The sequence below is a fragment of the Dioscorea cayenensis genome, unplaced genomic scaffold (genome assembly GCF_009730915.1).
Source record: "Dioscorea cayenensis subsp. rotundata cultivar TDr96_F1 unplaced genomic scaffold, TDr96_F1_v2_PseudoChromosome.rev07_lg8_w22 25.fasta BLBR01000079.1, whole genome shotgun sequence".
In the NCBI taxonomy this organism is placed as follows: domain Eukaryota; kingdom Viridiplantae; phylum Streptophyta; class Magnoliopsida; order Dioscoreales; family Dioscoreaceae; genus Dioscorea; species Dioscorea cayenensis.
Genome location: NW_024086470.1, coordinates 53,940 through 79,118, shown reverse-complemented (window position 1 = coordinate 79,118; position 25,179 = coordinate 53,940). Strand labels below are relative to the sequence as shown.

General features: G+C 32.8%; 3 protein-coding genes across 3 annotated transcripts; 1 reads left to right on the top strand and 2 right to left on the bottom strand.

Moving 5' to 3' along the window:
- Positions 1–41: 41 nt before the first annotated feature.
- LOC120253449 (phospholipase A(1) LCAT3) lies at positions 42–5,763 on the bottom strand. The gene is made up of 11 exons (XM_039261802.1): positions 5,454–5,763; positions 5,269–5,360; positions 4,812–4,939; positions 4,526–4,661; positions 4,367–4,418; positions 4,074–4,174; positions 2,831–3,013; positions 1,920–2,077; positions 870–924; positions 708–761; positions 42–490 (listed from the first exon to the last, which is right to left on the bottom strand). The coding sequence occupies exons 1-11, from the start codon at positions 5,680–5,682 to the stop codon at positions 248–250; spliced, it is 1,431 nt and encodes a 476-aa protein (XP_039117736.1). The 5' UTR covers positions 5,683–5,763; the 3' UTR covers positions 42–247.
- Positions 5,764–11,106: 5,343 nt separating this feature from the next.
- Positions 11,107–15,661, top strand: LOC120253443 (thioredoxin-like protein 4B). Its single transcript, XM_039261794.1, has 5 exons — positions 11,107–11,192; positions 11,346–11,487; positions 13,337–13,494; positions 14,466–14,532; positions 15,291–15,661. Exons 2-5 carry the CDS (start codon positions 11,356–11,358, stop codon positions 15,387–15,389), a joined length of 456 nt encoding a protein of 151 aa, XP_039117728.1. The 5' UTR covers positions 11,107–11,192; positions 11,346–11,355; the 3' UTR covers positions 15,390–15,661.
- Positions 15,662–16,096: 435 nt separating this feature from the next.
- LOC120253442 (AP2-like ethylene-responsive transcription factor BBM) lies at positions 16,097–19,094 on the bottom strand. The gene is given in 12 exon segments (XM_039261793.1): positions 16,097–16,980; positions 17,072–17,148; positions 17,236–17,286; positions 17,396–17,454; positions 17,456–17,470; positions 17,576–17,664; positions 17,762–17,770; positions 17,936–18,018; positions 18,136–18,229; positions 18,291–18,375; positions 18,485–18,747; positions 18,845–19,094. Coding segments are annotated over 12 exon segments (1,959 nt in total).
- Positions 19,095–25,179: the final 6,085 nt, after the last annotated feature.

Below are 25,179 nucleotides of genomic sequence, written 5' to 3'. Positions count from 1 at the left end.
AATAATCTGCCACAAGACAAAAAGGATTGATAAGGATAAACTTTAGCATTAGACATATGCATAGTATAACCAACAATCATGAGAATAAACTTCAATGAGTGGCAAATTATTATATGGCACTGCTTCTCAGTTTAAATAGTTTGTTACACAAAGATGATTGTATAGACTACCTAATTGGTGTATAATTTTCAACATGACGGCGCGGTCGATGGTGCCATATTAAGTTGAAGCACACACTCTTCATGCATCACCTAGCTTGAGCATCTAATATAGCTTGAATGCTATCGATATTTTTCGTATTTTGCTGCAAACCAAATTGGTGGTCTGGATGTAAAAATTCATCAACCACTTTCGATGTCAATTTTGATTTCGTCGATTTTTCAGTGACACCTAACCATTGTTTTAGGAGTTGAAGAACTTGCTTGTCACGTAATAAACCGCGGTGACTTGCCTTAATTCCAACTCTGGCTACTGCAGGTAATCCATCAGCCTGGATAGGGAAGAAGAATTTAAGCAAAGTATCAGAATATGAAAACACAAAGGATCGGTGACAGGATGATAGATTTGATGTTGTAATTAGTAAAATGAATCATTTTGGGGGTTTTCAAAAATCAAATAAATTTGGCAATTCATTGACCTAAACTGATAAAAAAAATTGTGTTTTAATAGTTTGAAGTGTTTCAGATGAAGCTAAGAACTAAACTCACCTTTGCTGATTCAGCAGGAACAGTTCCATCTCCATCCACATAGGTATACTCCGGCTGTAACAACCATAATTACATTAGAAATGATCAAACAGTATTTGACGGGTTCAACTAAAAAATTGTTTGGTCAAAAGGAATGTTGCATAGCATGAACTGTCTATGTACCAATGTGTGGCATACTTCAGACAGGTCACCAATTGGAGATCGTTTAGATCCATAGCTGCAATGAGCAAGATGTGCATGTTTCAGTACCAAGACCAAACAGTTCCATCAAACATTATATAACTGCTCATGCAGATAGCAAGGAGCAAATATATTATTTTGTATATAGCAGAAGTAAGAAAACGATAGAATTTTTCATGGCGAAGACTTAAAATATAGTCATAAATGGCATTAAAGGCATGAGTATCTTAATGCATTACCCAACATTGATGGCAGAGTTCACAAAGAAATACAAGGACACATAAGCATATGTCATCCAATTTCAGCAGGAGGAAAGTTGCTGGTTGGTAGGCAGAAATTTGAATTTTAAAAAGATATTGAAATGGAAAGGTTGAAGGTGGTTCAAACCCGGTAATATCTTTAAAAAAAAGTGCCCTTGGATGGTTTGCTTGCAATATATTGAAAGAGCCCTACTATAATTACAAGAAAAACAATGTGACGAAATACGAAAATAGAAAGCCAGATACATAGTTAAAACACTCACATTGATTTTAAGCATTGCAAAGCACAAGATCAAATGTTGGAACAAATTCATGATATGAATGGTTATTGATTCATAGAGAAAATGAGAATAGCAAAGGGTGTATGGCTATTTCGAGACCATTGCAAGGATATTTTATGTGCAGTCAGTTTTGCATTAAACTTCAATTTAAAAGAGACATAGCATTGAAGTAAATTGTCACCATGACCAAAGCATCCATAAAGAAAAAAAAGCCAAAACCAAATATGGAATAATCTCAGTGTCAAGTACAATGTTAGAACTACTCCCAGCCAAAAAAATCCCAAAGGACTAACCAACAAAGGCAAAGAGTGTAAAAATAGAACTGGTATCTACTAAATGTGAAGATATAATGTGCAATTATTGATGCAAATATGATGTTAAAGTTCAGTCTTATTACTTGGATGTAGGTGTTTTTGGCATTGCATGAGATGCCAAGAACATAATTGCAAATAAGGAAATTGAAAGGGCGTATTCAAATCAATGTTACATACCAAACATCATAAGGACTGTCCAGTGATATCCCATAAATGTTGTAGAAGCTAACACTGCTTGGTAATTGAGCTTCATTAAGGATACGATGTGTTTCAGACGCCCATTTGAGGATGGAAAAATTGAAGGGCAAAGCAACAGATTTTCCATTGAACTTCATCTATAGAATGATTCAGGTAAAGAAAGAAACAAGAAATGATTAGTTAAGTCATCATATCACAGTCACATACCAAATATTTATCAAAATCAATTCTATGAAAAGCCTAATTAGGGCAGGATAGAATATTAGGATGGTGTGAAGGCATCATGCTAAAACAGTTGCCATTATATTTATATCTTTGTATAAACATGTGTTTAAGTCAGTTTTGGTTCATCAGAGATTTGGGGGCTACATGGCCCCACTTCTTCCCCTTTCCTAGGGCACCATTATCCCTTCTCAGCAGTGGTAGCATACTGAAACAAGTCTTCTCACCTCTACAGGACAAGTATTGGTCGATGAAGTAGTATATACAGTCATAGCATACTTTTATAATTTTAGCAAAGAAAAAACTAAAATTCTGTTGGTGTTGATCACATGAGCATACACTGGGCGCACAGACTTATGATTACAGAAACCAAACAGTTCTTGACCATGATACAATAAAGATGCAAAACTAAGTCATTGGAATTGTTGGGACGCATACTTACCATAGTAACTACCTTTTCTTATGCATCCATATGCAGATCAAGATTTAATAAATGATAAAATTTATATTTTGAAACTGAATATTTCCTAACTTGGCAGTAAAGTATACTTGCCAGGAGTGCTTTAACAGTGACCTCAGAAAAAAAAAAATGCTTAACAATAAGTTAGTGATGAAAGCATACATTATTATTATGAGAAGTTCCTATGTTCCAAGCCTGAAGATCAAACCTCATTATTCCTTAGGGCTTCCTCAAACAAAGCAATACAATGACTTGAATCATAGACATCCAGCTTCACAGAAGAATCATCCTTCTTGTCAGATTGTTTCCGCCAAACCTTGATTACAGGCTGAATTTTCCACTTAAATTCTGGATTTGGTAGCATCTCATAGATAGACGGACACTCAACCAGCTGCAAAATGCAACAAATGGCTATGCTAAGCATCCTTCTGTTTTATCGTCAAAAACACAAATATCTAAAAAGGAAGAAAGAGTCATAAGACTGGAAGTAGTGTGCCATTCAAATTGTCGAGCAATGATATTTAATCAAGCAAATGGCTTTTAGAAGTGTGAAGAACTCAAGTTGATATCAGCAACTAATTGGTTCAACTAGCTGACAAGTTTCTAATATGAGAGAAAATAACTTATCTAAAAAAATGGGCATGCATGAGAGTGAACCAGCACCAAAGAGTTAATAACCTTTTCTAAATCAATTAATTATAGATATCCTCCTAATGTGAAAACAAGTTCTTTTCACAACACTGAAATGATCCTTTTCACAACTGCTGCTTTCAACAAATCAAGTGTATGCCACCAACTTTATCTATCTCTTCTAGCCCCAATACCATTCTGTTCAAGGGTGTTTGGAAGTTGTCTTCTCTACCATGCTTATTTTGTAAATGCATTTCAGCATGCAAAGTGCATGAAAATCGTTCCCAGTGTGCAATTGAGTAAATTTGTTACATTAAGCTATCACACTACACACTAATGCTTTCAGAGGAAGGTACTCATCTATTTAACCCATGCTCATCAACAAACCCAGCTTCATGGCAATTTGGTATGATATCAACAAACCTCCACTATATCCATCAACGTAACAATATTTCCATAGTAGTTCTAGTTGAAAGGTAGATTTCAAGTTAAAGGGGGAAAAATCAAATTACAATTATAAAGCTCCAGGTGCCACATAAAAAAATAGCGTCAATATCTTCCTAAAATATAGCATGATAATGAGCGTGCTTTTCTTTTGTCATCAAAGTTTTGAATTAGTAATTCAGAAACATATTTAGGTCCTAAGTTTTTCCGCAACAATAACATTTAATGAACATATGAGCATAAACTGATCACAAAAGCAAGGTAGAGTATACAGTTTAGCCTGGACAAGATCTATAAAGTCTAGAAGCTAAACCAGAACTACCAAGTCATGATCCAAAATCAAAAACAGGAAGTGTAATCCAAGGATGAGGACATACCAGTTGATGCATTGTCCATCTTGATACAAAAAAGAAGCTTTCAAAACCGTACACAAACTGTAGTCCAGTTAAAAGGGAATCACTGATGCATCCTGGTGCACCTGCAAAGCAATTTCTAGGGTTTACAAATCAAACATCAATACATGTGTTCATGCAAGCTTCTGTCAATCAAAAGATCAAGAGCCCATAAAAATATTTGAATTTAATATCTTTCATATATTGAAATAAGAGCATCACAATAATAATGTTATACAAAGGCAATACAATCAGGTTCTTCTTATTCACTTCATTACCTTGGAATGGACAAGCTATGCAAATCCACTTGTTCACATACTTAGCAAAAACCTGAGAAATTATAAAACATCTCAATGTAACTGTATAAAAATTGGTAAGGTGCGCATCATGATACAACAGACAGGATGAATTATCAAACTTATCAGCAAGGTGCTAACCTCATGGTGAAGTGTAATGAAACACCGAACAAGTAACCCACCCATAGAATGTGAAATTATATTTACTTTCTTCCCTCCAGAAGCCTTGTAAGCAGTTTCAAGTTTCGCTTTAAGACCATCCATTGTTTTGTCAATTCTGTCCACAACAAATCATAGGCAATGCTGGAATCATTTGGCATTTTATAGCAGTTTGAGCAGCTACAGATAAAGATAGCTTATAAATCGTTTCATCTTGAAACCAATTCTAGAGCTTTTTGCAAAATACGCAACATATTTGATGTCGTACCGATTGCTTTGTCGAAAGTCATAACCATATCCAAACAGAGTTGTTCCTTTCTTATATCCGCATCGAATAAGCATATCGATCATATCATGGAAATGATACAAATCAGACACCCGAAGACATTTTACCCACTGGAAGAGGAAAAGGAAAACTTATGTTAGAATGCCCAATAAATTACTTTCACCAGATAGACAATGCAGGCATGCACTCTATCTAACTAGATATCATAAAACCAAAATCATCATTGCATGCAAATAATTCCATTAAGTTCTCTTATAAATGTCGAAAATGAATGCCTATAACACTTATCCTTCTCTCTAAATCAACAAAATTCCAGTAAAACATTAATTTCTTCTTTTTTTTTCCAAAACTAACTACTAAATTTTCAAACTTCAGCCACAAATATTTGAAAAAAAAAAAGCGATTTTGCAGCATTCAAACTAAAAAAAATCCAACTCACCCACGCGGGATCCAAGATATCAATCGCATACAGCCCATAATCATCATCAGGGACCAAAATCTCAACATTAGGATCAACAGACTCCGTATACCCTAAAGAAACCAAAACAACATCGAAATCAATCCAAAACAAAGATCAATAAAAAGAAAAACTAAAAAACACAATCAAAGCAGACAGTGAGAGACCAGTTTCAGGGTTGTAAAGAGACCACACGTTCTTCTTGAACTCAAGATTGGCCAGAAAAACCCTAACCCAAACCCGGGTCAAAAACCCAGACTTTTTATTCCTCGCGTTCAAAATCGAGCCACCAATGCCGGAAACCAACAGCACCGGATCGAGCTCCGGCTCGGGATCCACCGCAGCGGGCTGCCGCCGGCGAGGGAACGGGATTCGAAGGCCGCAATCACCGAACATCTCGAACCCCAGCCACAGAGAACATGGCACAAACCATCAATGTCGTGAAATAAATGGATTCAAGGCCCAGGACGAGGACTGTTCGCTGAGAGACGCGAAAGAGCAGTTATGGCAGGAGGGTGAATTCCAACCGTCGGATTGTCTGTTGGTGATGATCTCGAGGTGACTGATTGAACGGTCAAGATTGAAGGAGTGTTCTGGAAAGTAGTTGGATAATCCGGGATGATGACGTGGCATTGTCAGATGTCGTGGTCACTGCTGAAGGTGAGAGTAGACAAGAAAAGGCATGTGCATTGGATATTTTTTTTCTTTTTGGTGTGCGTGTTTAATTGTGTTTAATTGGTAATAATTTTTTAATTTATAATTTATTAGTACCGATCTTCTATTTGATGTTCTCGGAGGGATAAGAGAATTTAAATTTTAACTAATACAATGAGAATATAAAATATATTATAATAATAATTTTATATCTATATACACTCATAAGGTATGATTAATATGAAAATTATGTGATTTTTTAAGTTTAATAAAAATATTGTTATCAACGATTTTTTTTCAAAAATATTATTATTATTATAATTAAAGATTTTTTAACAACAACACTTAATTTTTAAATTTAGAGGAAAATAAAATACAAACAATAAAAAATATTATTTTTTATAAAAACATTTACAATCTAATAATAATTTACCATAAAATGCATAAAGAGATAAGGGTTCAAAACTTTACTCACATAGTACTATTGATCAACACAACTCATACACTATACACCAAGCCATATTACTATTTATCAATATTATTTGTTGATCACAATGGTATAGGTCCTCTAGGAGAAGATCAATATTTGTTCACCTCTAAAGTTGTAAGGCAAAGAATTTATTTTCAGAGAATCATTAAATCACTATAATTAATGATGCTTCTCACTTTTGACAGGAAAAATATATATATATATATATATATACACACACGGAACAATAAATAGGATTTAGACACCCTTTAATAAAATACACAGATATAATATGCCATTATATAATTTTTAAATATGAATTCAAGCAACATAATTAAATATACTAAGAATATGAACAAAATCTAAGTGAGAATGGTTTTTCCAAACTTCCGTGTTTGAAATGGAACCAATATTGATTTGATGAGGAAGATTTGAGATTTAAGATGTGCTTATCTTATCCTAAACGTTTATTATTTCTTATAAATTTAAAAAAAAATAAACATTTTGACTTGGACTGCACCTAAACCTCATCCTAGTGAATTGGGTTTTTCTTTTTAATTATTATTATTTTTGAGCGTTTGTATATGATATTTATCAAAAATATAAGAGGAGGTCATGGGTTCAAATCCCTCATCCGATCGTACTGTTTACTATACTGTTCATCTGGATTTTTATATTATTTTCATACTGTACATCTGGGTTCTAGTACTGTTTGTGTAATACCCTGAACCTTTGGATAATTACTTGAAAAATATATTTATGGTATTACTACAGTTGCAGTAAGATTTTTGTACAGAGTAATTTTGGTGAGAAACCCAAGTGGAAAGAACAAGGACTTAAATGTAAAAGTTTTTAAAAGATTTTGGGTTAAAGAATAAATAAAAAGGATGGACATGAAATGTTTATGGAAACCGAGGACTGAAAGGTAAGATGGAAGGGATCTTTTTAAAATGTTGTGTTATAACCTGGGAACCGTTGGGTAATTTGAAAGGACCTTTTGAGAATAATATTTCATAATTCAAGGACCATTTGGGAGTTTTTCAGTGATTGTTTTGTAAGAAATTATCTTTTCAGGGACTAAAAGTGAATTTCGGCTGAAGACTTAATTGAGAGAAAAATCTGGAGCTTGTGTTGTTCATCTTCTTCTCCACCATTTTGCTACAGTAACCCGAGAGTTTAAAATGAAGAAATGAGAGAAATTAGAGGTTTTTAAAGAGAAAAACTTGGAGATCGCCGGAGGGATGACTTGGCTTGGTAAGAGGCTTCCTTGTATTATTTTTGGCATGGATGTATGTATGAATGATATATGTATATATTGGTTATTTGATGAAGAAAATGATAGATTTGAGTAGAAATAATCATGGTTTGTTGTTGATGGATGATGAATCTGCAGTTTATTTGGAAAAATACTTGTATTTGTGATGAATCTAGCTGGAATAGAGGATGAGATTTTCGGTTTTACTGTAGCAATTACTGATGATTATGATGATTAAGGTGTTAATGATGATGGTTGGATTGGAATTGGTTGGGTTTAGCCAAATTGATTTGGTTGAGTTGAATTGAATTGATTGAGTTGAGTTTGATTTAGTTTAACCAAGTTCATTTTAATTGAATTGGAATCGTTTGGATGAGAATTGATTTGGTTGTGTTTAATTGAATTGATCCTGGCCCTCGGGTTTGATCAAAATCAAGTTGAGTGTGGTTGGACTTGAATGGTTTGGTTGAATTAAATTGGTTGAAGTTGATTTGGGTTTGGTTTGGATGTTGGCCTAAGGGTTTTGGGCCGAACCAAGTTGGTTCAACAGAATTTGTATAAGAATTAAGTTGGTTCAAGGCTAGTGGGTTTAATTAAACCTGGTTCAGTGAATTTGAGTTTGGTTCAGTGAATTTGATCTTGGTTCGAGCGGAATTGAGGGTTGGTTCAGGTTGGTTCATAAATGGTCTAGCCCAAATTGAGTTGGCTTAGTGCAATTGGAGACCGGGTTTGATTATGCAGAGTCGGTTTGAACCGATTGGAGTGAGTAGCTCAATAGAAGTCGATTATTATTTTTGTATTTTCTTTTGGGTTTAAATGCTGTTTATTTATTTTTTTATTATATTATTCGTTAGGTGTTGTTCAGGCTTAGGAGAGAGTTCCGGGCCTAGGAAGGAACCCAAGGACACCAGGTGAGTTGGTAGTGGCTATTATTTTAAATAATTGATTTAATTATTATTATTTTGAAATAATTGTTTAATGGCTAGTATTTTGGGAAATAAATGTTTAAGTATTTCATTTTATCATGTTTGATTTCATATATAGTTGAAATATACATATATTTGTTTGTCATTGATGTTCATGATAACCGTATTGATACATCCGTTTTGTATAATTATACGTATTTGTGAATAGTGAAAATACATGTATATGTGATTTAATTATTCAATTCTTGTATTTATTTTTGATGGGTATATATGCTTTTGATTTGGAGTGATTTACGAAACCATGTGAGCATATTAAAAATGTTTTTATCGGCGATTGTTAGTAGAATTGGTTTTCATTCCCGGTATAGGAATGGTATCGTGGATCTGGGCTTTACTGGTGTTATGCATTGTTATACTTTTGGCATTGACTTTGTGGAAAATAATGTTTATTCCCGATATGTGAATGCTTGTCCTGGATAAGGATCCTGTGATATGATTTATATCGATTGTATTATTGCTGTATCTATTTGATGGTTTGGACGGTGACGGCGGGCTAAGGGCCCGACTCATCGCGATGAGTGGGTCCCCACGGGCCAGCCTTTAGAGGTGGCGTGGTGGACATGGGTGTTGATTACTACGAGGGGCCGGTTCGGTGGGAGTGTAGAGCCCGATCTGGATATTCATCGGAGTGGCAATGGGGTCAGCGACCGGTGAGCAGATGGGTCAACGTTAGGACATGAGTTCCTTGACGGCTCGAACCTAGCCGCCGCTGCGAAGGTTTAGAGAGTTTTCTAGACCATGTTATCTTTGGGTGAGTGTTGGGTATTCGTCGTATTTTGAATTTGAGATTTATGTTATTTTTGAATTGTGATGAGGCGTCCTCACGAAATTTGTGTTTTTTAGAAAATCAAATTGATGTTGATCTATGTTGAATTTATGTTTCGAAAGTTCTTTAAAAGATTGTATTTTTGCTAGAATTGCAGTATTTTTGGAAAAGTTGGAAAAATTATTTGAGCGGTTGGCATTTATATACTTTATATATATCGTATTTAAGTATTTGAAATTATTAAAGCCACTACCGACCAACCTGAATGTCTGTGCAGTGCGAGGGAGCATGACCCTAGATTGTCGGCCGAGTATAGAGCTAGTCGAGGTTGAGTCCAGGACCTGAAGTGGGTCCCCCTTTCTTTATTTCTTGTCATTGTTGTTGTGATCTTGTAAGCGGTTGTACCCATAAATTTGAGTTATCAGTATTCATGATATTTATGTATTTGAACCCCGTAGTTGGTGTGAAATTGTAAATTGTGATTTAGTAGGTCCGATTTTTGTTTAAAAGCGTGGTGTCGGGCTTTCCCAGCTAAAAGGGAATTTTAACTGATGGGTGCCACATTTACCTCGGTAGAAGGGGTGGGTGTGACAGTTTGGTACTATTTATATTCATATAAAAAGGGTGCTTGTCATCTATTTTAAAAAAAAATATTAGAACATATCTCACACGTCTTATTAATTTAATGACCAAACAAGTTTGCTGAGTGTTTCATATATCTATGTGTTCGAACTTGGAAGTGTTTCACATTGTTGTCTGATTAAAATAAAATAAAAAACATTTTGGCATATTTTAACATATTTTCTATTATTTATATTAAATGTATACTTCATACATTTTAAGTTTATACATATATTTCATAATTAGAAAAAAATTAAGTTTCATTTATTATATGCGTTGTAAAAAATAAAAATTACTTATATACTCTTATAAAAATGATATGTTTATATATTCTTGCAAATTATCCTTATTTGTAATTTAATTATATTCATATAATTATATTTTTATCTAAGTTTCCTCATAATTAAATTTCCAGCAATTTTGTTATGTAAAACCATCTTGGAATCCATTCACCAAATACCGGCTAAAAGTAATTTTTTTAAAAAAAAAAAAATTACAACTTGTTTGTGCATAAAAAATATTGTTATGTCTTAATTGATATATACGTATATATATATTATAGTATATATATTTTTTACATACATCTTTAGTTTTTTAAAATTCAGAGATATTTGGTGGCGGCCTTACATTATGATCTAAAAGTTGTTATTTGTAAAGATTATTTGTTATTATACTTCAGCATACTAAAAAGTGTTCAGTACTAAATATTGTTTAATACTGTACATGAATAGACAATAAACATTAGACATTTAATGATCGCTATAAAATTCCCAGATTTAAAAGCTTCTAGATTTTAAATGGACGACATTTTTAGAGGTAAATAAAATGCATTATGACTAAAAAATTCAAATTGTGAGAGGAAGCTGATCTCTAAGTCTGGAGACCTTATAAATGACAACTGACAAACTATAATGTTTGTCATCAAATATCTTTAGTTTTTAAAAAGCTATAAACGTATTTATAAAACTTATATATATATATATATATATAATTTCCTTTAATACACACGTATATTTCAAGAATATTAAAATCATAAAAGGATCTTTATGCAAATAAACATTTCACAGGGTCCTATTTGAAAGTTTAAAGTTTGCAGGGGTTTACCAGTTATTATCATCCTCTCATCCCCCGCCGGCGCCCCGTCGAGCAGGAGAAGTGTGTTTCTCTATCCTTCTCCTAATTCTCTCGCGATTTTCGATAAATTTCAATCTAGATTGGAGAAATTTTGCTTTTTTTTCTCCTTTTTTATCTGATTTTGGTGTTGTTGGAGTTGGATTCATGGATTTTTTTGTGGGCATTGATCTATAGGGACGGGAAGATGAGTTTCTTGATGAAAACGCTGACGAGGAAGCAGGAGGTCGACGACATCATCAGGGATACCCTTGATCAAGTCCTCGTCCTCCGATTTGGTCGTGAATCTGATCCTGTTTGCCTCCATCTTGACGACATTGTAATTCTCTCCTCATTTTCATCTTATGAGATTCGTAACAATTAAGTTTGAATTTGATAAGATTTCGTTATTTAGATTGTTGCTGAATTTGAAAGTTTGTATCTTGCGAAGATTATTAATTTGTTTGTTGTGTTTCGTCTGCTGTTAATCTATGGTATTGGATCGTGAATTTGTTTAATTTGGGTTGTTCTTGTGTTCAAGACCTAAATTTTGTGAAATGAATCTCATGAAGCTTTCCTTTGTTGAGATAGAATGCCCTGGATATTCCTATTATGAAGTTCAATAAGAACAGGTAGCAGGTGATAGACAATCTGGTGCTAATTATTTTTATTTTATTTTATTTTATTTGAGATATTGGCGATTAGAATTTCCTAGATTTTTTCTATAATGAAGTTCAGTAGGACACTAGGAGGTATAGCTGTTAGTTGTATTTCTTGATTCTCTGGAAAGAGGTTTTAGTTCTAGAAGGATAAATAACAAAAAACATAGGATTTGACTCGGGAAAATAAATAAATTCTATTAATTTTTCCTTATTTTCTTATCCATCTTATTTTCTTTAGTATGACCTAAACGAGGACATGGATTTCCCCTTGGTATATTTTGAATGTGAAAATATCTTCCCTTGTATCTCTTGAAGTGTTTTGAGGTTGTATGTCATACCTCCGGCCCCATGGCATTTTATTTTATCTTCCTGTAACCATTTTTTTTTTTAATATGTTCTCAAAGAGATAGGAGGATTTTATTATTAATGCCAGACATTCTTTATTTTTTTGAAAAGATGGAACAGCTTGTATTTTCCATAGGGTACACAATTAATGTGCTGCTGACATACAAATTGGATATGCCTTTTTGACTTTCCATTGATTAGTTGATTTCTGAATTATGGAAAACCATTTATTATGTCTTTGTATAAATGAACATGATCCATGCGTTTGTTTTAGATAGAAGCTGAAGTTTTTCTCTTGCTGCCTTCTAATTGATGACCGAGTCCCTTTTTTTGTTGGAATGTTGTTGATTTTAGTGTCCTGGGTTCTCTATTATTTGCTTCCCCTCAAAAATAATAAGGACAAACTTCATAACTCTGATTTTTACTTAAACTTCGAAGAGTCTAAGATTGTAATGGTTGAGTGAAAAGTGTTCAGAATGTCTGAATACCTGTCAAATTTCAAAATACAAATCATCATTTGAAATTTAGGAGAAGCTTATTATTTTGATTGCATTCATGACAAGTTGATGAACTCAGTGACTTGAAACTTCAAGGTTTTTTGTTTGAGTGGTTGAATGAATTTGCCGGTTACATTTGCCTCATTTATTTGCATAACCTTGATTGCATGTTTGTTCTGCTAATTTGGTTGACTTATTACAGCCTATTCAGTTTGCACATTGTATGATATCTTTAGTCTGGTGATGTGAAGAATGCTGTGCATGTTTTGGTTGTTGAATTTCAGCATGTTGCAAATTAGACTATTGGTATTACAAAATGAGTTTGTGTACTATCTATGTTGCATTGTTGCTTATTGTTTAATAATGAAATTGTTCAATAATTTGTGGCCTTTGGTTAATTCTTAACAGAAACAAACATTTTCATGTCTTCCTACATATTAATCCAATTAGATCTGTCGCTGTAAATGTATCTTATGCACAGGTTGTTCTGCTCTTAGGCCAAATTATTCTCTTAGTAATGATTTCTTGTTATCTAAACTTTACCCAAATTCACAATCAACCTTCATCATGACACTGTTTGAATGCATTTTATCATGTGTTACATTTTTCATTTTGTAAACTCTTTTCATACTCTAGCATTTGTGCCATGCCTTTTCTGATATTTAAATGCCCTATGTGCTTACAGCTTTCCAAGTCTTCTCGAGAACTATCTAAGTTTGCTACTATAGCTTTGGTTGAAGTAGATGCAGAAGAGATTCAAGTTTATGTTAGATATTTCGATATCACCATGATACCATCAACAGTATTCTTCTTCAATGCACAGCACATGAAGATGGACTCTGGGTAATTTTCCTGCATTCTTTATATGATTTAATTCCAGAGTTTTGCTGGTTCTACTGTCGAATTTGGTTTATTTTCTTTACATTAAGTGTCTCTTCATTGTTTGGCTCTTGATTTATTCAAATTATTCTTGTTTAGATTTTGCTGTGAGCAGAAGTTTGTAATAATATTCATTTGATCTTATTGTACTTGTAATACTTTTTCCGCGTCTCTCTTGTTATGGTGACTATCACTCTTTGTTTTTAATAGCATATGCCTACATGTGTATATATGCTTTACATATTATGGCATGCAGTATTTTTGAAGACGAGAACACATGTATACAGTGATGTTACTCATATCTGATGATTCACTGGCAGTCTGAATCTCCTTGACTCTATTATTTTTTCGATTTCAGAACAAGTTTACGCATGAAATCATATTAACTTCTAATCTTTAGTTATGAAGAGAAAATAATTTGCTGGTGCAATTCCTTTTTCTTTCCACGGGGAAGTCTTGCCTCATCTGAGCTTAATGTACCGATAGGTTCTTAAGAGAGACTCTGTAACATTGAATAAAGAATTATAATGTTTTTGTGGCCATGCACTAATGACAATGTTCCTGCAATATCAAACTCGCTATTTATCTTTCTAATGGTTCTGTTGAGGTATCCCATCTAAGATGCAGTGAAGTCCTGAATGATTGCCCTCGATCTTATTACCATGGACCCAGTATCTAATAATATCTAATGCAAAATTCCTCTTTCCTCTGTGTTGGTGACCTTGTTCATTTGTGGGACAAAGTTTTGTTCTTATTTGTTGTTTATGATTTTCACTGCAAAGAGCACATGCCAATTTTATTGACCCTCATATTCATCTTTCTTTCTGTGATAGTGTTTCTCTCACCTATTATTATAGTTGTATGATAATTTCTTTTTATCAGCCTCCCAATGTCAATGATGAATGCATTACTAAACCTACTCGCTCCTTATCCAGGACCGCAGATCACACTAAATGGCTTGGATCTTTTCACACTAAACAGGATTTTATTGATGTTGTAGAGGTGAGTTTCCAGCTAACAGCCTTGCACAAAATTTACTATCAACTATTTGAATGTTTTCTGTCAAGTCATTGAATGTACTAATAGTCAAATTGGTGGCATTTTTATCTTGAGGTTCAGAATTTCCTCCATTAAATTTGCTTCTCTTAAAATTTATTTCTGCAATGCTTTGCCCAGAAAGAGTATTTTCTATTATCCGAACCAAGCTGCTATTTTACTACTATTACATGCTTTCTGAAATTTGCATGGGGATATTCTACATTGTCATATTACTGTAAACTAGAGAGTAACTGTCAGAATATTTCACTTGCCTTCCCCATGATGGAAAGTATTATGTTTTCTGTTACTTTTTCTGTGGTATAAAATGTGGCCTCTGTATAATCCATTTGTCACCTTTTTACATTGTAAGAAGGGTCCTTCATAGCTTCTAGCAACTATTTTTTTTTAACATGGAATCCAATGCTTTGTGAATGCAGCATCAAAACCTTCTATAAAGTTATTTCTTTATGATTTTTATGATTCCACCTTCAGATAAATAAAAATATGGACAGATATTATGTTTAGCATTCCTTCCTATCAAATTGTAGGTTACATATATGTTGCCCATTCTGTACTATTGAACATCTTAAACCATATCTTGTTTGCATGAATAGATAGATTAGTCACCTGGGATAGATAAGGAAAGAATTATATAGAAAATCTTATTATTAGCAAAGGCATAATAGATTTGAACACAACTTGATGAAGTGTTATCTTTCCAGGCCATATTCAGAGGGGCGATGAAAGGTAAACTGATCGTAAACTGCCCACTGCCACAACAAAAGATACCCCGATTCCAGCTGCTCTTCAAAGACGTATGACGATCATTTTTCTGACGAGACTATGAGCCAGCAGCAGTCACAGTAATTTTAAGATGTATTCTAATACCTGAGCAATCTCATTTCGGCGCCGGTGAACGCGGAGAAGATGAGTATTTTCCTTCCCAAGCTTACTATTCACTCACAATTTCATGAGCAGGAAACATTTGGTTGGATGTTGTAATTAAGCTTGAGCTTTTGAGTTTAATGATATTTACACAGTGTTTGTTTAGCATTTAATAATAATCTGAGAAGCAATTCTAGTTTTTTATTTACTTGGTTGGAAATTCACCTCATGATCTTCACTGTGGAATGAATTTTCAGTCCTGCTAGGTTACACATATATAAATGTACATATTTGTTCATGTTATATAAGATAACAAAGCATTATATGAAATAATTACTATTAATAATATTTTTTATGTTTATATATTGCATGAAGATCATAAACTTCAATAATCTGAATAAAAAAAAATTAGACATAAATTATAAGATAACAAATTGTTAGTCAAAATATAAACATCTCCCCCAAATTATGGATTCATTTCATCTGAATATATATCCCCAAAATTAACAGCAAAGAGAGAACCTCCCTCTCAAGCCATTACCAAAACTTCAGAATAAGAACCCCAAAATTTCTCAGAAAGCACCCAAAAAAAAAAAAAGAAAAAAATGCATGGCATGCATGGCCATGCATGAAACCCTAAATATTAAGTATCATTCCACACACTGAATACTGCACCTCCATGACACACTCCCACATTGTTTGTATTTGCCCTAAAAGATGATGCATTCCCATTCTGAACTGCTGCTTGCATCCAAGCCATGTTGTTGCTCCCATTCCCACTGCTTTGTTCATATCCATACAAATTACTACTCCTTGAAGCATTATTATTATTATTATTATTATTATAAGGATCACCAATGGCCATCATCCCATCAAACCCTAATGGCTTAACTTCATCTTCAGTGAAGCCACTAGGGTTTTGATCAACCACCACAGTACTATTCACTGGCAAAACCAAACCATTGTAGCTTCCATTACCAGCTCCATAGTAAACACTGTTTGATCCAGTACTGTGTTCCATCGACGGAGAATCTCCGTTAACGAAGCCATGCATTGTCGTCGCCGGTGTTTGGAAGAAGTTATGTGTGTTGTTCCCTAACTGAAGTTGATGAAGATCATGCAAACTGTGAGTGATCACTGGTTGCTCTTGTTTGCACCATCCCCCTCTTTGTTGCACATAATTAGGGTTAGGGTTAGGGTTAGGGTTAGGGTTGTAAACACTCATTGCTTGTGTGTTTTGGAAAGCAATGGAAGGCCAACCATGGTGGTGATAATGAGAAGCATAGGTAGTCATTCCTCCAGTAAGTTGAGATATTGTGACATCTTCGATTCTTCGGCCATCAATGCTAGCTTCACCGTGCTCGGTTACCTCCTTTAGCCGCTTCGCCGCACCACCTATCGGCAATGTGTTGCTTTCCATTATGCTTTTCACATCATATCGGCTCATGTCGAAGTTTGTGACCGCATTGAGGCCTCGAAATTTAATCGCCGCAATATCATAAGCCTCTGCAGCTTCTTCTTGTGTACCTTTGCAAGTTTAATTTATATATATCACAGTCAATTCAATGCAAAATTAAAGTTAATTATTGAATTCAAATGAGAGTTCTCAAAAACATACTGAAAGTTCCCAAGTAGAGATCTTTGTTTCCTGCTACTCTTCCTATTCTTGCTTGCCATCTTCCATGCTGATGATGCCTGAATATTAATTAATTAGTTAACAGCATTGTTTGATTTCATAAACATCTCAAAAATTTATAAGGATATATATATATATATATATACCTTGTGACACCTCGGTAGATAGAAGCACCTCTAGAAAACCCACTGCTTTTTCTGCATTTATAATTACACTAACTAGTATTAATTAACTTATACACTGATTGCGCAATACTTAATTAAGCCTAATTAAGAGACATATATACATATATATATATATATATACCTTCTAAGAGATGCAACATATTCCTGTCTGGTCATATGCTTCATTTCCTCTAACTCCTTTCTCATAGTTACTTATCTGAAGATATACAACATTAATTTTATATATATACAACTATATATGTGTGTGTGTGTGTGAAAAATCAAAGAAAGAAGTGTTCAAAGAGTGGAGAGTTTAAGTTACAGGAAAATTAGTAGTTGTAGTTGTTCCCCAGTACTTAAGAGCAGCCAAGTCATAAGCTCTTGCTGCCTTATCTTCTTTATCATAACCTCCTGTATGTGTGTGTGTGTGCATATATATAGAAAAATTTAGCTTTTATAAACTTAAAGAACAAGTTATAAAAGAGAAAAGAACTAAACATTTGCTTACCAAGATACACTGCATGCAATAAAGTAGTTCACCCCAATTTGATTCAAATGAGCAAGTTCGATCATAAACAACAAAGAAAAAAACAAGCAAAACCTCAATTAGTTATTGTGACAATGAACTAATTAATTATAAAAAGTATTAAAGCTATAAATCTAGCTAATAAATCACATGCACCTTGTCTACCCTTCCTAGTTTGGCCTTCTCTTCTGCAACTGTTGTCCCAAAGATGAGCTTCATATCTTCCTGTCCATCTATGTCTGTGCATGAAACCATCATAATCATAATCATAATCTCAAGTAATTAAACAACAAGATATAAATATAAATTATATGCACAAAATGGAGAAGAAAAAGTAATTAATTAATAATGCAAACCTAGTGACACCACGGTAAATGGAAGTTCTCTGACCAAAAGTATCAATAGATTTCCTTGGCACTGCATCAGTACTAGCACCAGATTGAGCATCAACTACAGCACTACCATTAACAGAAGTCTTTCTGTTTATTCTCCGACGACGATGAGCATTCACCTCCAGCCGTGCTCATAGACAGTGACAAACTCTGAGAACTCGCTGTATTCACCGGTTGCGGTACCGATGTCGATGCCGGAGAAGGCTGGTTTCTCAACCAAGTCTTAATCATTGACAAACCAATAGAAGAAGTATGGTTAGTAGTACTAGTACCATCACCACCACCACCACCACTACCAGGATCATCATTTTACAGCATTATTTGATGGCAGATTAGAATTAGGAAGCTGGTCATGACCAAGTGAAGAGTTGTTGAACATGTAGTCATTGACACAACTGCCACCATGATCATGATGTTGCTGTTGATGTTGATGTTGATGATGAGTGAAAGAATGACCTCCAAGAAAGTCTTCAAGCTTTGGCTCTTCATCTTCCAAACCAGTATTGTTCTTTGAACCAACCACCATGGATAGCTCTGAAGAGCTCCCTTTAAATCCCAAGCTCTTCATTCCCCATTCTACAAACAATATCCAAAAGTTAAACAAATGATACATATACATATATATATATATATAGATAGAGATGTAGTAGAAAGAGAGATTTTGATAACAAACCATTGGTTTGAGGTCTAGAGAAGGATTCAAGAAAGGCAAAAGAAGAGGGGTCTTGTCTGAGAGAAGGGATGGGAAGACGAGGAGGAGGTGGAGGAGAGTCTGAGGAGAGGTTGAAGCAGTCAGCAGAGACATCATCACCGGAGATAAGGCCGGAGACAGCAGTGGATGAAGGGTCAGTGTGATGAGTTTGGGAAGGTGGGAGATCATGGTGGGACAGAGAGAAGGCTAACCAGTTGTTCATGGAGCCCATTGATTCTGTGTTTGAGAATGAGAGAAAGAAGAAGGTGAAGGAGAAGGAGATTTAGTACTTGGTTTTTAAGTACTCTTTTCAGGGTTTGAGACTGTGGAACAAGGAGGTGGGGGTGGTCATTTTTTTATTTATTTTTTAATTTTTTTATTTTTATTTTAAAAATATTAATTTAATTTGAAATAGGATGACTTTTGTGTTTAGGGTTTTGGTTTGCTTTGATACATTTCTTGTTAATGATATGTGAAGTTGAACCTACTTAGAACAAGATTGGTAGTTATTTAGTTTTTTTTTTAATATATAGATTTATATTTTGAGAGAAGGTGTGACTTGTGGAAATAAAGATTTATGATATACTCCATGTTATTGATTTTTAAACCAGATATTGAGAATAAAAAATAAATTATGAATAAGAGATTTAAATTGATATTTTTTTTTAATAAAATAGATAGAGTTATAATCAAGAGTATGTGTGGGCATTCTAAATATATCATTTGCCTTTATCTCATGAGAGGTAGGAGTCAACTAATAATCTTTGGCTACATGCAAAGAACACAATGGCAATAAACTAATTAAGCACTATAATATTTATTTTAATGAACTGGGTTCGTTCTCAAACTGGACATTCTTAAATCTATAATTTTTTTTTAAAATTTTTGTATATATATATATATATATATATTCACCGTTATCAACCCAATTGACAAACCCTCTCAAATTAAGTGGGAGGATGCATAGCTCCATTTTAACAAAAAAAAAAGGCTTAATTTCAAGTTTACAATACAAATAAGGGAAATAATCTTGATGAAAGTTATTGAATTATAGTATTATACATTCATACACACGCACATATATATATATATATATATATATATATATATATATATCTATATATTTTTTTCTTTAGAGAAATATGGGAAACTAAATATTTTTCATGTTGTTTGACATTGATGGTCTAGCATCATCTACCAACTTTAGTTGTAAACCCTTGTTTTCAATCTCTCTTTCTCTTCTGCTACTCTAGAGAGATAAAAAAGAAGACAGTAAAAGTAAAAAAATAAGATGGTGGGATATGAAAGTGAAGGAGAAGGGTGTGCAAGCTGCAAGCCAAAAAGAGGACACAAACCCTTGTCTTCCGGACCCTTATTTCATAGGATCCTCCCAATTTCCCTCTCTTTTATTTACTCTCATCTCCTCCCTCTTTTAATCTCACCCTCTGTACGGCCACCCTTTTTATTTTAAACTTTAGAGTGAGAGGAAATAAATTAACTTAAATTAAATTAAATTAATGAAAGAGTAGACAATTTTAGCAGCTAGCATGTACATGCATGTTTTCTGATAAGGAAAGAGAGTTGCCACCCTCCATCTCGGTTACAGAGAAGTTTGACCGTCAAACAAAGAGTGAAAGGGAATCAAACATGGTAAAACACATGGCCAACCCCACACCTTCCTCTTTTACCTCACTATTATTTTATATCTTAATTTATATACACTAATGCACCACTACTTGCTCCCACTTCCCACTGTAAAAAAAATATTATGTTCCCACTTGTCTGTTATTAATCTTTAACCCTATGTATAGCTATCTCATTTTATTATCAATCTAATAACTAGTTAGCTAGATAGTTATCATATTTCCCATATGTATATATATATATATATATTACACTAGAGTTTCTCTTCACGTACCTCATGCATGCATGCATGCAATGGACGTGCTTGTGAATAGGATGATTATGATGCTATAGAGAGATGACACGTGGCGAGAGAAGTTTAATTAAGGGGAAGTAGATGATCGGCAGGGTTGTTAATTAAATAATGGTTGGCGTGGAGGAGTAGCTAACCGTTCTTTGGACTTTGGAGATTGGGGAGTGAAAAACAAGCCATGCATGGTTAGGATAATTAATAGTAGTTAGTTAAATATTTAATCATGCTTTTGAAGATTTCATTTCCTTTTTCCTTTTGACTCATATTTACCTGTTCATATATCTATATATGTCAAAGTTTGCAAAGATGAATTAATAAATATTTGTAAGTATTTAAGTAAAAACAAAAAGTAAAGATAATTAACATGTATTTATATAGAGGACCAATAAAATAATGAGAGAGAGATTTAGAAAGTGGGGTAATTATAGTAGGCATAGGAGAAATCAGCGGAACACCCGTGCCGCCTCGGAAGTAAGCCACACATGAATATTTTCATTGCACGTTGAACGAGATCAAGGAAAGCAAGATAGCTGCTTTTTAATTATTATTATTATTATTAATATTAATATAAACCTTCTCCTCTTCCTCTTCTTAATTAGTTTAACTACATGCTTTGTATGCTAAAGAGAGAGATTACCACCTTATTAATAATATTATATAGTATAAACCTTCCATTGAGAGGGAGAGAGAAAGAGTTTACTACTTTATTATATATATTTATATATATATTCATTAAGAAAGGAAGATAGAGATTACCATCTTATTAATATATAAAGATTTGAGAGAGAAAGAGAGGTGAAAAGAAACCGACCCAGCAAGAAGCCTAAGTTTTGTAATTGTGGTAATAAGTATTGTTGACATTTAATCAGGTTTTCATGGAGTAGGTTCTCTCTTTTAGCTTCAATAGAACTCCATATATTTATTAATATATATTTATTAAATATATATTAATAATATATGGTTTTGTTACTTTTGCATATCATTTCAAGTATTTAACGGCAGGTTTTCATGAACCCGGCCAAGCATTGGGATCCATCACCAATATAATGCTACCTAACTAGCTGCTATTCCAAAACTAATTTCATTAAAAAAAGGAAAAAAGGAATGGGTAATTAAGTAAGTGCTCATAACTAGATAGCTATATATATAGCTTGTTAATATAAGTTTATATTTCACATACTATATGAACTCTCAATATTGCTTATGTGGTTCTCTATGTATTAAAATATAAGGAATATTAAGTTGAACAAAATATAATATGCTTAATTTGTTTCTCCACTCTTCCCTCTTGAATCAACTTAATTCTGACCTTAAACATTTGAGACAGGGAAAGTGACAATTTTTTAAAAAAATAAAAAATATAAAAAATCAACATTAGTGTGGCTTGCATCAAAACACTATACCTTCAATTTTTGTTAATCATTGATTACTGATCATTCGCAACACATAGAAATTAACTACCTCTAAAGAACCAAAGATTTTTTATTTGCCATAGTCTCACTTTATATGTGGTTATTATGAACTGACATGACATGAGTCATCTTCTTTTTTTTTCTGTAACTTTTCAATATTCTAGTCCATCCATAATTCATTATTTCGAAATTTTAACTGTAAATAAATTTTGTTAATATTGATTTAATTATATAAAAACACACACATACACTGCACACAAATGACACAACACATCTTTCAAGTAATTTCTTAATACATATATATATATATATATATAGTGAAGAAGCAATTCTAGACATTATATTTATAAAATTAATTTCAGGAAGCTGTATGCATGTTTTTTTCTCTTTATGATCTTGAATGGACAAAAATTCTTATAGTATAGTATAGTATAGTATAGTATAGTATTAGTATTAGTATTAGTATATATACATACACGTATATGTATATGTATATTGCTTTTTAAAAGGAAGATCTATAATTGAAATGCGTAGTATAATATATGAGACCAGTTAGGGTTTGGCATTCAAACTTTGACTTTATCTTATGGACAAACTCTAAGTTACAGTAATTAGAGATATATATATATATATATAATTAAAATGCAAGTTGTCCCTCATGGGGCAGTATTGTTGGTCCTTGTGTAGCAGCATGCATGATGCACGTGTGAGTCTGCGTGTAAATAAGGGCATGCACACGTGTGTTGTACATAAGATGAGAAAGCATTGCACATGAACCCATGCACTATTATCTCTTGCAGCTTTGTACATATCAATCTATTTCCCACATGCATGCTTCTCTCTTCTTTTTTTTTCTTTTTCTTTTTTTTTATTGTTTATTTTTTAATCTCTTCTCTATGTCTTAAGCTTCCTTTAATTTGAAGACAAGCATTCATTTTCACTCACATGCTCTCACTTTTCTTTGCTACCTCTTGTGCTCTCATTGAGTGTTTAGCAGGATATATATATATATATATATATATATATATATATAATGAGATTGAGAGAAAGAGATATGAAAATTTAAGTTAATTAATAATAGAGTGACAAAGACAAAGAGAGAATTAGAAGATGAAGATATATATATATATAGGGACCTGTTTTCTGAAAAATAAAGGTAGACAAGTAATTAATGATATACTGAAATTTAATTTTAAGTTAATTAATATATAATAGAGAGACAAAGACAAAGAGAGAATTAGAAGATGAAGATATATAGGGACCTGTTTTCTGAAAAATAAAGGTAGACAAGTAATGATATACAGAGTTTTACTTATAAAATGAACAATGAGAAGAGAGAGAGAGAGAAGAAGAAGAGACTATATATATATATATATATATATATATTAGAAATAAGGGAAAAAGGCTGTGATACACCATATCTATTTATGTATGTTATATAATATTAATTACACTAGTCTCAAAAAAATATAGAATCATGAATCATGAATCATAGAAAGATGTGGTTGATGTCTCATATATAAGTAGGTGTTCAAGATTTCCAAATGAATACTCAATGCATGCATGCAAAACAAATTTTTGTCCTCTCTATATATGAGGCACATGATTTCACTACTCCTCTTGAGTCTTGCATATAGATGTGAAGCATGCATATATATATATATATATATATATATATATATATATATATATAAGAATCATAAATTAATTCACATGCATGAGTCATTGAGTGATTTGCTAGTCATTATAGTTCAACATCTCTACTCAAGAAAGAGACAGAGAGGGACAGTAGCTTAAGTATGCTTTGTAGAATATATATATATATATATACAGAGAGAGTAAGTAGTTTTTTTTAAGTACACTTTGTAGGGTAGATATACATAAATATATATTAAATATATAAAATATATTAAAGTGAGGATTGTGGGGTTGAATGGTCCCATGTTTGACTGGTTGAATAAATGGAAGCATGGAGAAGAGGGAAGGGTCACGTGACATTAAAATAATATCATAAATTGATAGGAAAGCAAAGGACAAGATGGAGGTTTGCAATGTTTTGTTATCATTAGTCAATGTTTAGGAATAAAGCTGTGAGAGATATTAGAGATTTCATGTGGGACTTTCCCACTCTTCATGCAACCTTTTTTTTTTTTTCTTTTCATTTCACACTCTTTTCATACTATGCATTTCTTCCAACCTAACCAACCTTATCAAATCATATCCCTTTTAAAATTTTGTTTTCCTCTTAAGCTCATATATATATATATATATATATATTAGTTTTCTTTATTTTATATTATTTTATTAGGAGGAATATTTTATTTTATTTTTTATAAAAGTCATATAAGGGTGATAAATCTCATATGTTTTTAATTTTTATATTTTGTTCAGCTTTATTTTCACCAATCAACTTGTATAACTTCTAAAATATTTATAGTGATATGCACTTTTTTTTTCTTTGTTTCCATTTTACAGTTAACAATTATATTATATATTTTAAAAATATATAAATAAAAATAAAAATAAAAAGTAAGGTACAAAGATCATAATTGACTTGAGAGAAATAATATCAATTTGATTTGAAAAAGTTTAATGGAATAAATAGTTTTTTTGACAAATTATGAAGGCGCATGGACCGCCAAGTTACTATTTCAATATAAAAATATCCTCACTATGCATGAGCCAAAGTTTGAATCCACTTTTTTAATAGTATATAAACAGCATTACATGAATCCACTTTCTTTTAGTAGTATATAAACACTCCAGACAAATAACAGAATGTCAATAGATCAAAAAATCATTGACAAATAATATTCATGTAAATTAATTAACAATTTCATAAAAAGACCTACTAAAGTCCATGATATATTTTCCCACCTTTCTTCTATACTTTCACCTCTTCCTTCATTTCCATTATATCATTAAATATATATATATAAGTTCATTACTCTCATTATTCCATTTACTTT

Bases quoted from the DNA above. Each gene is read 5' to 3' on its own strand.
- LOC120253449 (XM_039261802.1), bottom strand. From the start codon at position 5,682: ATGTTCGGTGATTGCGGCCTTCGAATCCCGTTCCCTCGCCGGCGGCAG. The intron at 5,361-5,453 runs GTCTCTCACTGT...TGGTTTCTTTAG, and splicing joins TCTTTACAACCCTGAAACTG to GGTATACGGAGTCTGTTGAT. The intron at 3,014-4,073 runs GTATGTCCTCAT...TGCATTTTGCAG, and splicing joins GATGGACAATGCATCAACTG to CTGGTTGAGTGTCCGTCTAT.
- LOC120253443 (XM_039261794.1), top strand. From the start codon at position 11,356: ATGAGTTTCTTGATGAAAACGCTGACGAGGAAGCAGGAGGTCGACGAC. The intron at 11,488-13,336 runs GTAATTCTCTCC...ATGTGCTTACAG, and splicing joins GCCTCCATCTTGACGACATT to CTTTCCAAGTCTTCTCGAGA. The intron at 14,533-15,290 runs GTGAGTTTCCAG...TTATCTTTCCAG, and splicing joins ATTTTATTGATGTTGTAGAG to GCCATATTCAGAGGGGCGAT.